The sequence below is a fragment of the Aegilops tauschii genome, chromosome 5 (genome assembly GCF_002575655.3).
Source record: "Aegilops tauschii subsp. strangulata cultivar AL8/78 chromosome 5, Aet v6.0, whole genome shotgun sequence".
Taxonomy (NCBI): domain Eukaryota; kingdom Viridiplantae; phylum Streptophyta; class Magnoliopsida; order Poales; family Poaceae; genus Aegilops; species Aegilops tauschii.
In genome coordinates this window covers 494608054-494621299 of record NC_053039.3, presented here as the reverse complement: position 1 = coordinate 494621299, position 13246 = coordinate 494608054, and the positions used below count along the sequence as shown (strand labels likewise).

Below are 13246 nucleotides of genomic sequence, written 5' to 3'. Positions count from 1 at the left end.
CCTCTCCGACAATCGGAGTGACAAATCCTAATCTCGATCTACGCCAACTCAACAAGTACCATCGGAGACACCTGTAGAGCACCTTTATAATCACCCAGTTACGTTGTGACGTTTGGTAGCACACAAAGTGTTCCTCCGGTATTCGGGAGTTGCATAATCTCATAGTCATAGGAACATGTATAAGTCATGAAGAAAGCAATAGCAACATACTAAACGATCAAGTGCTAAGCTAACGGAATGGGTCAAGTCAATCACATCATTCTCTAATGATGTGATCTCGTTAATCAAATGACAACTCATGTCTATGGCTAGGAAACTTAACCATCTTTGATTCAATGAGCTAGTCAAGTAGAGGCATACTAGTGACACTCTGTTTGTCTATATATTCACACATGTACTAAGTTTCCGGTTAATACAATTCTAGCATGAATAATAAACATTTCTCATGATATAAGGAAATATAAATAACAACTTTATTATTGCCTCTAGGGCATATTTCCTTCACGTCTGTGTTACCAATCTGTCCGAGGACACCCACGAGCCCGACGTTCTCGAGTTGTTTCGCACGTTTGGCCTGGTCAGCTTGTGTCTGTTGCGGTGGACCAGAAGACGGGATCAAGCAGGGGCTTTGGCTTTGTCAACTGTTTCCACAGGGAAGATGCTGAGAATGCCATCAGCAAGCTCAATGGGTATGGTTATGATAACCTCATCCTCCATGTTGAGTGGGCAACACCCAGGCCTAGCTAGTTACTGCCCACTATCATTCAGTCTTTCTGCTAGTGTCCTTTTAGTATAGTATTTGAAATGGTATTTTCGTGTCTCTGAACTCGGTGTCTGTGCTTTGCATGGTTGAGAGTAAACCATCACTCTCCCGTTGTTCTCACCAACCGTCCAAACTTGGATGTTGTATGGATTGGATGATAGTTTCGTACTTTTGTCAAGTTCTGTATTGCTTTTGCTTTGTTTGGTTACCAGTTGAATTATCCTTGAGCTAGCCACTGGTTTCTAGGTACACAGGCAAGCATACGGGAGAATATCCAGTGATACTAAGACCCACATGCTCCGAAGCTATGATTAACAAAAACTAATTTAAGTTTCAAAAAATTCTGAAAACAATCGTTAATGTTCACAAGGAATGTGTCTACAAACCTAAAAATTTCAGGTTCAAATTCAAAATGCACATTCAGAAACAAAGAAGCAAATCCAAACGTGAATTCTGAAAATTTGCTTTTGTCTTTTCATGACACTATTCATATTTATCATTTGTTTCTCAATGTCTATTTCAAATTTCAAGCTGATTTTCTTAGGGATTGTAGTCACATACGTTGTGAACGTTCACAAAATACTTGAAACATTTGGATTTGTTTTTTCAAACTACGTATCATGGGAGTGATCACTTCATACTTTCCCACAAGCATACCTTGTTCATTCAATGCTTATTCCTCTGTAGAGTGAGTCCGCGTTTTGTCTCTTGCGGATCATTGAGACTCTACAAGACACCCCTGGCAAAAAAAAATTCTCCTGAGATGCTTAGGGCATCTTCAAAGCAGACCCTCAAATCACCCGTAAACGTTCAGACCGTGCTGTCCGGACGTAATTTGCCATCCAGCGCCGTCCGACATCGGTCCATGGACCAGTCTGCTTGTTTGTTTCCCGCAAATCAAAAACAAACTAGGGGACTCTGCGGGGGTCCAAACCATAGCTATGTAGGACCGTGGCACCATCGTCCCACTCAAAGGGGACAACTAGAACATATGTGCTAGTTGAATGCAAGTTTGAACTATTTTAAATACTTATTTGGATTGTAATAATTAAATTAGAACTACTATTGCATTTGAATATTTTCAATCTTTGATGATTTGATATGCTGCTATTTTGAGCTCGCGAATATTTTTTGAAAGAGGCGGAAATTTTAGGGGATAAGGTTGGATGACTGACTTCCACATCACTGCCCGTGGACTAGTCTGGATCAGTCTACAGACAAATATCGTGTCCGTAGTGATGGTCAACTTTGGAGATCTACGTCAGCAGTGTATACTCCCCTGTGCGGCTGGGCCCTTCGATGGCCCCGATCCTATCAAGGTCGGTATGGCAAAATCATCATGCCATTGCTTGGTGCTACATTTCATTTAGCAGTATCTTTTAACACCGGCTTATTCAATGTGGAGGAAATCCAAACGCAGGAATTAGGAGTGCACAAGAATTTGATAGAATGACATTTGCCATTCCAAGGAATTGTCTTGACTTGTTCCTACGTAAAAAAAAAAAAAGAGCTTTACGTGGATGCGATGTGTAGTTTCCTCCAAAAACACAGGAAACGAATAGTATTTCTATGAAATTCCTGTAAGCATTTCTTACAAACCCAATGCATCTATTCTTGTGTGTGTGTTTTTCTATGAAAATTCTCCAAACAGAATGAGGCCAAACCCAGTTCTCAACCTGCTTTCTGGGTGTTGTGGGAATGCGGGTCTTTGGCCCAGCAAGACAACGGCGCAGCTAGTCTTCAGGTGGGGCCTCCAGAGAAGAACTTGTAGCAGTGAAAGCTCGCCCTTGGAACGGAAAAGAAAACCCTAACCCCTACCCACCCCCTTGGCGGCGCCCGATTGAACGGCCGCCGTGAAAGCTCGCCGGAGTCGTCTATGACCGAATAACAACCACCACCAGAATGAAAACCTACCACGGGGTTTCCCCAGGCGGCCGCCGCAGCCGTTCTCAAATCGGCACGAGCGAGGAAGCCGCCGAAATGGCCGGCGCTCGCCGCAGTCGCCGCCGCTCCCAGATCGCGGTGACCCGCCCCAGTCGCCGTAGCCGCTCCCAAATCGGGGCGAGCGAGGAGGATGATGGGCTGGTCCGCCCCGGCCGCCGCCGCCGCTCCCAAATCGGGGCGAGCGAGGATCGCCGCCGCCGCCGCCGCACCTCTCCGGAGGCGCCTGTCCCTCTGCCGGGCGACGGCGATACGCCGCGGAACGGCCGTCGTCCCCCCGCCCCGTGCGAGTCGCTGCCGTTGGATATGCTTTGGGAGATCCTTCTCCTTCTGCCACCGCAGCCGTCGTCCCGCCTGCTCGCGTCCTTGGTCTCCAGGCGCTGGCGAGGCCTCGCCACCGACCCCAACTTCATCCGCCAGTTCCAAGCCCGCCGCAGGAGCTGGAAGCCGCCCCTGCTCGGCTTCTTCGAGCGCCGACGGAAGATCGTGTTCAACCAGGACATCCTGCACCCTCCCGACCGTGTCCCTGCTGAGCGCATCCACATCCCGTTCGGCATGGCCTCCCGTGGCTTTGAAGTTTTGGGGTGCCGTGGCGGCCGCGTGCTTGCCTTGCACCGGGTGTTAAGGCAGCTTATTGTGTTCGCCCCCATCACCGGTGAGCAGCGCTACCTGGCTGTTCCTGCCGAATTCGGGCCGCCGTCCATCCTCTACGGGGCGGTGCTCTGTGCTGCTGGCGAGCAGGACCATGTGCACGGCCACTGTCATTGCAGCCCTTTCAAGGTTGTCCTGGTGTCCCACAGAAGAGATCATCAACCACAGGCCTGTGTTTTTTCCTCGGAGACTGACACATGGAGCAATATCATATCAACAAAGTATCCATGCGAGCTCCATGGTGATAGTGTTCCCGCGACCCTTATTGGTAATACACTCTATTGGCTGCTTTCGTGCAATGCCATATTTTGGTTTGATTTGGATATGCAGAGCCTAGCTGTCATCATGGGGCCTCCTGGTATGAATGAATCTGGCAACTATAGGATCATCAAGCCTGAGGACGGCGCCGATGGCCTAGCCATAGCCATATTCCTCTTCCCGAACCTTCAGATCTGGCAGAGGGTGATTAATTCTCAGGGTATTGCCACATGGTTTTTGCGGAAGACTGTTGAAATGCATAGCACTCTTGGGATCCCTCATCAGACTAGGAGGAAGGTGTGGCAAGACAAAGTGCTGGGGTATGATGAAGATAACGATGTGATCATCCTCTATGTGGATGACAGTGCCTACATGCTTGAACTTAAGCAAATGCAATCCAGGAAACTTAATGGAACCCGTTCTATGAAACAATGTCATCCTTTCACGAGTTTCTATCCGCCAGGTAATTCCTCATTCTTAGTATATTTATATCATAGAGTAACCCAATCTAGTTATGTTCTGTTTAAGATTGCTTGAATACAGATATTGTGATTCTGAAATTTTCACCTATAACTTGTATCGAGTAAGCAATTGTCGCTGATAAAACTTATCTAACACCAAATTTGATGTCAAATGAGTGAGTTAGCTGGCAAGTTTGAAACCTCAAAGCTGGTTATACTTTTATCTCTTAATATCTGTTCTGATCTTGTTATTAATCGTAATTCCATAAAAACAACTTCTGTTGAATCCATACTTTGTGAAATAACTGTGATTTTGTCATTCATGACCCCTTCTGCTGGTGCGTATTACATTTGTAGCACATAGGATAAATTGAATTTCTTGTCTCGGGATCCTTTTTATTTAAGACAGAATACTTGACATCTGCTGGTGCCCTTGGTTGGCCGTCTATACCGGCACTTCTTTGATTCGGACACGCTCCTGGAGCTGTGTCTCCTTCCAGCTCCTTGGGCTCACTGGCGACCCTGCTGTCCGGTCCCGTTGGCCTGGATCTGCCCTCCCCTCCAGATCCTGGCTCGTCTGGGTCTACGGCCACCTTCACATCCCCTTCCTGCGGTCGCGGTTCCGGCCTATGCCCGACTTCCTCTTCTCTGATTTGTGCTCTGATGGCTTGGGATTGCATCCCTGCTTCCTATGCTGGCAGCGGCGACCCGCGGGTGCCGTCCCCTTCTTGGAGGCACTGCCATGGCCTTTATCTATGGCCCTCTTCTAGCATCAGGGGAAACCCTAGGTCCGGTTATGTGGATCGGACGGCGACGCCATCTCGGTGTCGTTCTCCTTCGTGAAGGCGTTGTCTTGTTTGCTCGCGGCGTCCTGGGTTCTGGATTGGTCATCTAGTTGTTGGTTCGGGTTGCTTCTCAGGGCGGTGAGTTTAGCTGTGCTTTTCTCTGTTTGGGCCGAGCATCCCTTGTATCTCTGCTCTGGGCATCATATTCACGCCTCTTGCGTCCGTGCCATGTATTGTACCACCTCTTGTACTCACTCTAACTTCTATAAGTGGAATGATATGCAAGCTTTGTGTATTCGCGAAAATAAAAGAATACCTGACACCAATTTTCTGCTAGACTTTATTGTTTTGGCCTAGTGTTGTTTGCTTGACATGACAAGGGATGATCTTACATGAAAAAAGTTATAGGACATGTTTTTCTTCTTGGTAGCTAAATTCTCCATTCGAAGGTAGCTAAGTATGCTACTTTTATGAATATTCTTTGCATTTTACAACATATGTGGCTTTTCAAAATCTATTGCTGGTACTGTAAAGAGTGAGTTATAACACATATATAAAAATGAGTTAAATGAGATGTTTCTAATTGTCTCATTGTCACCTTTTGTTCTCCATTGGTCTCTTCATCATAACTGTTGCTAATTGTCTGACTTTTATGCTTCTAGACATAGCCATCTAAGAAGCACTGATATGGGAACATGGAGAGTTGGAGACGCAGATATGGATGCAGAGTTGTAGGATATGGCATTTTCCAGAAACAGCCATGCGGGGATGCAGCGAGTATATAAATGAAAAAGTAGAGCATGTGATGTAATGAGGACAATAGTATGTATCTGTAAAATGTAAGATCAAAGTAGTGGCCATTTATTGTCTGCGGGCCTTGGTTTACCTGTGTGTATGTGGCTGAGCTTAATGCAGCTGATGCCGCAAGTATATGTAAGTAAATATTTCAGGAAGGGAAAAGACAATGCAGCATGTAGTATGGACATGATCATATCTGTAAGATGTGGGATCAAGTCTTGATTCTACCATGTGGTGGACAAAATTATAGTTGTAAGATGTGAGATCATTTGGTTTCATTTCCACGTTTGTATATGACTGAACTCAATGCAGGTGAAAGCCTGAAACGTGCGATGGTGTGACTGGAAAGACAGTCAAGACAAATATGTTCTGGGGTTCGAGTTGGATTTTGTCGCGCCTCGCGTACGAGGGTACTCGACGCGGCATGGACGAGCTCTCCGTCGTCGGGAAACGCTGCCTCCCGTCGCTTTTTCTCGCCAAATCGCTCTCGGGAGCGTGCTGATAATGTGTTTATTATGTGTTTATTAGAATAAAAAGGTATTGAGAGAATGGACCGCATTCTTTATTGATGATGATGATGAACTATTTATAGCGCCATAAATTCAGTTCCCCTCATATCCAGGAAACAGGGGTCGTTTCTTATGCTGCTGCTGCTGCTCTCTCTTCTGGCCTATGAATCCTATGTAGGCACAGCATGAGATGATGAAGGTTTCTTCATGATTGTTCATCGCACCAGGGCAGCAAACAAGCGCCAGAGATATGCATCACTTTCCAGAGAGATGCTGCAGAGACGGCGTTCTTGCAGACTACTCCTACATTGCTTTCTTTTTCTTCTCTCCCAAGGTACTGTATTAGATTAGCTTGTGTTTCTGTTTGTTATAATCTGGAAAACATTTGCTGTTCGTATTGCCCCAGAGCCATGTTTACTTCACGAGATACGATAGATTCCCTTAACTACCTTTGAGCATTTGGTTAGCTAGCAGCAATATTTTATTATAGAAGAACCAAAAGCTGGTTGCAAATTCAATAATTCACTAGTAATCCCTAAGTAAAGAAATATAAGATCTTATATTTCTTTACAGAGAGTACTAGTGCAAACATCACAGTATTTGATCTGCAGCAACAGTTTTGATCTGCAGCAACAGTTTATAAGAACCAAAGCTAGTTTTGTGTGGTCTTAAACTGCTTTACATGGCCGTCTAATCTCGTGTCATCTTACTCGCCACATAAACAACCATATTCCACCTCGAACAAGACGGAAATCATAAGCATTAGGAGGTGAATATGTATGTATTGGGACAGAAGTTCATCCAGATAGCTGAGCATTACACTGGAGTATTATAATGACCGGTGTGTCAAACTGGGCAAGACAAGACAATCGTCTCACATAGATCATTGATGTGAAAAAAAGGGTAGACACAATTCAGTCAATTCCGGATTGTCAACACAAGAGTTTGTCTTTCTTATTTCTTGCCACAAATAGATCGCAATGAAAATAAAAAAACCACTGGAACAAACAGAGAATTTTACTGAAGCATTCACCGACTTCTTATGATGCACTATTCAGTACTCAATGGTCGTGCTTGACCTCAAACAGGCCATTGGGTCCTGCAACGTAGAATTTTAAGACATGTGAGAATAAGAAATATGCAAAACATAATCAATAGCATAGCATAAACTGGGACTAAGTGCAAGTGTGCAACCAATAAGATAACCTCCTGCTTGACATTTAGCAGGCACAAAAGTATAACAATCATGCGAACTATTTATAGCCTAACTTCTTTATGTTGTAAAATACCTGATTAAATTAATCTAGTAACAGTCTTTGTTTTATGGGAAAAAAAGTTCAACCAATATACTTGAGTAGTGGAGTCAATGCTGTAATGCTCAAAATATGACAAAGGTTGCACCGTGGACTTATGGTCATGTTTTCTACTATGGCTCTCCTTCATGGAATCTATTACATAAAGTTTCAAGGGGTTCCTAGCAAAGATCCAATGATCCTTGAGGAATAACACGATACTACCAGATCAAGAGGGTTAGATTCTATCATCACCCATGCTAGGCATGAGGGAATCAGGGCGTAGCAACTGAATAGATCACATAATCGCAGTAAGTAGTTGAGCACACAGAAATGGCACTAATAAGCAACAGACTCAGCTCAACAACAAAAAAAGCAACACACTGGGTTAGGTTAATTGTTTAAGACTGAAGAAATACATCCCACAAAACAAGAGGCAGTAGCAGAAGTTTGTAACTTTGTACAGCTGAATGAACATCTAAAGCATGATGCAAGTACAATCTGCATTAATAAAGCTCTATCACAGAGCACAGTAAATTTGTGGTCAGATAGTCGCAACGTGTACAAAGCACATGTTGAAATGATTTGCATCATCAAAAGGTGCAAGGAGAGTTTTCCAGTTAATATTCTAAGAACTTGTTTAGCTAAGAAGAGCTTTGCACTTTGTTTATAAAGAAGTTCTATGGTCCAACATGGAACTAATATGCCTTTCTTTACCTTCATACCCAAATGCTAAAATGTGTAAGCATGAACATCCATAAAATAGGTTAAGGCAACAAAGAGACTCGCAAACATTCAGGGAACCCAGCTAAGCGTGTCCTTTCATACAAAAGTCATTCATGAAGTCACAAACGAATTGCTTGATGTGGCATAGAGCAGAAATTAAGGTAATGATTCAACGGGTCAGTAAAATTTATACTATTCTTTGAGGGCTTCCAGGATAGACAAACGACATCTCTTGGATAGAGCACAATAATGACCTAAACACCGTCGCACCCCCGAAAAACACTTATTACAGTATACACTGAAACAACTCCTGTAAATTAGTACAACAGGGTAACTGCTCATAGCTAATTTCAAAATAGCTGTATGCCAATCATTAACATTATTCAGTATTTCAGTGAGTTATGTACAGCTGAATCCAACTAACAAATGAAACACACAATCTACCTAGAAGGAAATGTGAAACCCATCAAACGAAATGCAGCTATACATTAGAACAATCTGGCATACACATATTGCCCGTCCATTTTAACCCAAAACATATCGCATCCAATCAAACCATGTCACTTTTGATAAAGATCACATCGCAGACAGTCAAACCAAGGAGGAAATTACAGAAGTAGGCATTGAAATGGGCACGGGTAGAAAGGGGTAGGCAATTCATACCCCAGGGGAACTCCTTGTTGCGGATGTGCAGGTAGGGGTAGGCCTGCAACACGAGAAACAAATCAGACTCGGGCCACGGCCGCCACGAGGCCCGAAAATATACAGCATAGGCGCGAGATCTGACCGGCGGCTCGTCGAAGTGGGGGTGGCCCTTGGAGAGGTTCCACGCCGCCAGGAGGGTGCAGGTGACGGCCCCCATGATGGTGATCTTCTCCCACTTGGCCGTCTCATCTGCGAGGAATCATCATCAACCAAACGAGAAAAATCCCCAAATCCGTGTCAAACGGCCGATCGAATCGGGGTAAAAGAGAGGGAGGTAGGGTTCGCGAGGTGTACGGACAGGCGTCGTCGTGGGCGGAGGAGGACATGCGGCGTCCGCCCGTGGCCGGGGCGGGGGCCCTGGCGCGCGCCGCCAGGGAGCGGAGGCCGGATCTCGCCGCCAGGGAGGCCATGGGTGGGTGGTGGTGGTGCCGCCTGGTTTCGGGGAACGGGGCTCGATTTGGCTGGCTGGCTCGCTCGCGTTCGGTGTCTGACCTGGTTCGTGCGCGTCCTGTTTTTATTCCGCTAGTTTTTGGTGGGCCGCCGCTGTGTTTCGGGCTTTCGAATGGGCCGCGTAGCCCGTTCACCACCGAAAAGAGAAGACGACTCGTTCCTCCTCCTTTTTCTCAAAAAAAAAAAAAACTCGTTCCTCCTGCTCCCCCTCTCTCTCCAGTTCTCCTCTGTCTCAGGCGACAGCGGCGGGCGGCGGCGTGCTTCTCTCTGACCACTTGGAGGAGACGACTCCGAGGTGAAGTGGAGCGGCTCAGCGAGCTCGAAGACGACCCGGAGGTGACCTTGCAGCGACCTCAGCGACTCGTCTCCGCCGGCCCTCTCCTCCCCTCAGCGGTTAGGATTCAGTAGTTCGTAGTACTAGTTCTTGATTTTTCTTCATCAGCTCTGAGATCTGGTCGTCCAACATTGCTGGACAGGGTGATTGGAGCGGAGCAGGGCGAGGGCAAGGAGGAGGGAGGGAGTGACGGAGAAGAGGGGGTGAGTGCTCCTGAACTTCTGTTTTCTTTTCCCGTGGCATCGATCCTGGTTCGATTGGTTGGAATGTTGCGATGATTTGTCGTCACGAACCAGGATTTTGCTTGGCTTGTCTGGCTGGTTGGCTCCTGCTTGGCTTAGTTATGATTTCTCTGCCCTCTGTGTGGTGTATACTGACTTAAGTTAGACTCTGCCCTGATTTGGTTTCATTCAGCCTTGTCCGATCCACCAGTTCAGCTGCAGCCCTGCGGTAAACCATTTTCTGGATACTGGTTTCGGCACGTACCCGGCGTCAAACAACTCACAACAGCAAGCCAATCCATTTGGTTGGTGGTAGCCTTTTCTATAGGCTGCACAGCTCAGGAGCTAATAGTATCCCGAGCGAGTCAATTGCAAGAAACTACCACATTTGCGGCTAGGTTTGCAGAAAACCACCAAGTCACTAATCCGTTGCAAAAAACACCGTAAAATCTCTAATCTTATTGCAAAAAGCACTCATCGGGTGATTTGGTCCCTTTGATTGCTTTCTGACAACTGGGGCCCAATTGTAAGGTGCTGACATGGCAAAAAATTAACATACACATCCCTGGATCAAAAATAAAAAAGCAATCAGACCCCCCACCCATCCCCCCCTCCCTTGCGCTCGTGACCCATCTCACATCTCCCCTGCGCGACTGACCTTCCTCCGGCGCCGACTCCGGCTCCGGCCACCTCACCTAACCCGTCGGCGCTGCCCTAACCTGCTAGGGCCTAGCCCTTCTTCCTGCTGTAATCAACATCGTCGTTGTCTCCTTCCTTGTCGGCGGCAGGGGCGGGGGCGGGCGCGGTGGCGGAGTGCAGGGACGAGACGGCGCCGGCGAGTGCGCGGAGGAGGGGGCCACAGCGGGGGAAAGGAGCAGGGACGCCTCGGTGGGCACGGGAGGGGACGCCACGAGGAGGAGGAGGATGTCGTCATGGAGCCCCGTCGCCCAGCCCCTGGTGGTGGTGCACCGCACGACGTCCCCAATTGCTCTGAGCTGCTGCTTCGGGCACGGCGTCGAGCCGGGGAGGAGCGGTGTCGAGCTGCTGCCGCTGCTTGCACGGCGTCGAGCAGCCACGGGGCCGAGCACTCCCGCCGCCATGGAGCTGAGGGTGCCGCTGCTGCCCTTCTCTACTGAGGATGTCGCCGCGGCGGTTGCGTGCAGACGAAGCCATCATCTGGGCACGGCGGCTCAGGACATCGACGGCGACATCGTCAGGTTGGAGCAAGGCACGGCGGCGGTGACGGGAGCCGGCGGGATCGAGAGCAGGGGGATTGAGAGCAAGGGGGTTGATTGCTTTTTATTTTTAGATCCAGGGGTGTGTATGACATTAGTTTGCCAAGTCAGCTCTTGACAGCCGGGCCTCACTTGTCAGAAAGCAATCAAAGGGACCAAATCACCCGATCAGTGCTTTTTGCAATAAGATTAGAGATTTTACGGTGTTTTTTGCAACGGATTAGTGACTTGGTGGTTTTCTGCAAACCTAGCCGCAAATGTGGTAGTTTCTTGCAATTGACTCGTCCCGAGCAAATGCGGTTTTGTGTGCGATTGTGCCTGGCCATTCCTCTATGTCAGTCGTGTAATGATATGTCTGTATTCGCTTCGCCACACGGCTCTGTGGCGATGTCTCTTTCACATTTCTCTAATGCTATGATGATATCTGAACTATCCTGGCTAAGGTACTTGTTGAGTTATGTAAACTTTTTCTTGAAGGAAGAGTTATGTAAATTTCATTGGCTGTCCATAATAAACTCGGAAATGCATATCACTATTCGCTTGTTGCCTGTCTGGCTAAAGTTTGCTGTTAAATTTTTGGTAGTAAGATGTATTTCAAAAAGAAAGTAGGTAAGAGAGTGGTGCCAATCATTTGCAAGGACCAATCACTGTATCGTACCCTTGTTGTTAACATTGCCCTCATTTTCGCATGGATCGACCGAAGCTAATTGCCTTTTTCCGGCAGAGAAATAAAACTACTTCCTCCAATCCAGTTGTACTAAATCAGCGACTTGTACTAAATCAACGACAATTAATATGGATCGGAGGGAGCAGATGATTAATGACAATGGCGCTGCGTCATAAATTACAATATCTCACCACCTATCTACTCTGCTGAACATACTTGTCGAGTTGTCGTGTCCTGGATTTAAACAAAAATAACAGCTAGAAGAATCTTTAATCAGTGATCCGGGGTTTCGCCTGGTGAGAAGAGACGAAAATATAAATAAAATTAGATTTATGCCTTGCCTGCTTGTTTTTCTGTACTTAATTGTTTGCATTTGCTGCAGGTCACCTTTTGTTAGTGGGCATATTATTCTGCATTGGTCTGAAGTCGTGTTGTCATTTTAGTGGTGTTGCAATCACCACATACCACGTTTCGTAAGTATTTTGTAGGGAAAAGAAGTATTTTTTTTGAGCCAGCTGATAAATGTGTGAATTTTTTGTTTGACCTTGGTCTAAGATTCCGTGCTCTGAACAGCACACTCTGCATTGAACTTTGTACTTGGAATGTTCTCTTATATTCTGGAGCTGCTATGTAGTTACGATCATTCGAACAATGCCTTAACAGAAAATATTGATTGTTGCAGGAACTCAAGGCACATTCCTATCTACTCCCTCTGTCCGAAAATACTTGTCGGAGAAATGGATGTATCTAGATGTATTTTAGTTCTGGATACATCCATTTTTATGCATTTCTCCGACAAGTATTTTCGGACGGAGGGAGTATTCTGCCATGACACTTGAAGAAGACCTGTCATGACCTGAGACTCTCTCCAAGATCTTCCTTAAAGAGTTAAGACCAAGAACAGGTAAAAATATGATGTTGAAACATGACGAATTTAAGGCGTTCCTCGATTTCGCTCTTGCTGGTTCTTGACAAACACATGCACATGATCTTTTGCAGGTTACCTTCGTTGACTCGCAGTCACTAGTTAAACATCGGCAAGTACCGATGGCGGCCTTCTTACCGGTGAGTTGTTCCTCATCAGATTGTAGATGTCAGCAAAAAGGTTACGCAGTCTTCATCAGATTGTGTGATTTGAGCACTGCATACGTAGATAATTAGCCATAGCTGGTGCCAGTTTCTTGTTAACACTACAACTCTCAATTTGTATTCATGGCAGATTTACCAACATCTCGATCTACAATTCGAAGGAGGAAGATGAATTGGGGAATTTCTCACACCACACACGCCAGCACACAAGCCGTGCCCCGGCTTCCAGCCATCCTTTTCCACCCCCTCACACACACACGCACTCTGGCTTAAGTAGTGGACGCGGTGACTTGAGCCCATTCAGGCCCAGCAAGCCTAGCGGGCCGCTGAGGCTTGCGACGGGGCCTGGATGAGGTGGCTG

General features: G+C 46.6%; 2 protein-coding genes across 3 annotated transcripts; one reads left to right on the top strand and one right to left on the bottom strand.

Moving 5' to 3' along the window:
* The first annotated feature begins 2473 nt into the window (after positions 1–2473).
* LOC109783285 (uncharacterized) lies at positions 2474–5920 on the top strand. Its single transcript, XM_020341896.4, has 2 exons — positions 2474–4076; positions 5522–5920. Exons 1-2 carry the CDS (start codon positions 2666–2668, stop codon positions 5533–5535), a joined length of 1425 nt encoding a protein of 474 aa, XP_020197485.1. The 5' UTR covers positions 2474–2665; the 3' UTR covers positions 5536–5920.
* A 1114-nt stretch (positions 5921–7034) lies between these two features.
* On the bottom strand, positions 7035–9487 carry LOC109783286 (cytochrome c oxidase subunit 6a, mitochondrial). 2 transcript variants are annotated; one of them, XM_020341898.3, is made up of 4 exons: positions 9188–9486; positions 8972–9078; positions 8848–8890; positions 7035–7265 (listed from the first exon to the last, which is right to left on the bottom strand). In XM_020341898.3, the coding sequence occupies exons 1-4, from the start codon at positions 9297–9299 to the stop codon at positions 7228–7230; spliced, it is 300 nt and encodes a 99-aa protein (XP_020197487.1). In that variant the 5' UTR covers positions 9300–9486; the 3' UTR covers positions 7035–7227. The 2 variants fall into 2 exon arrangements, with proteins under 2 accessions (XP_020197487.1, XP_020197486.1); XM_020341897.4 differs by lacking the exon at positions 7035–7265 and having other exon boundaries at positions 8502–8890; positions 9188–9487.
* Positions 9488–13246: the final 3759 nt, after the last annotated feature.

Excerpts from the sequence above, each read along its gene's own strand:
- LOC109783285 (XM_020341896.4), top strand. The coding sequence starts at position 2,666 with ATGAAAACCTACCACGGGGTTTCCCCAGGCGGCCGCCGCAGCCGTTCT.
- LOC109783286 (XM_020341897.4), bottom strand. The coding sequence starts at position 9,299 with ATGGCCTCCCTGGCGGCGAGATCCGGCCTCCGCTCCCTGGCGGCGCGC. Across the intron at positions 9,079-9,187 it reads CTCCGCCCACGACGACGCCT|ATGAGACGGCCAAGTGGGAG; the intron begins GTCCGTACACCT and ends GATTCCTCGCAG. Across the intron at positions 8,891-8,971 it reads CCCACTTCGACGAGCCGCCG|GCCTACCCCTACCTGCACAT; the intron begins GTCAGATCTCGC and ends CTCGTGTTGCAG.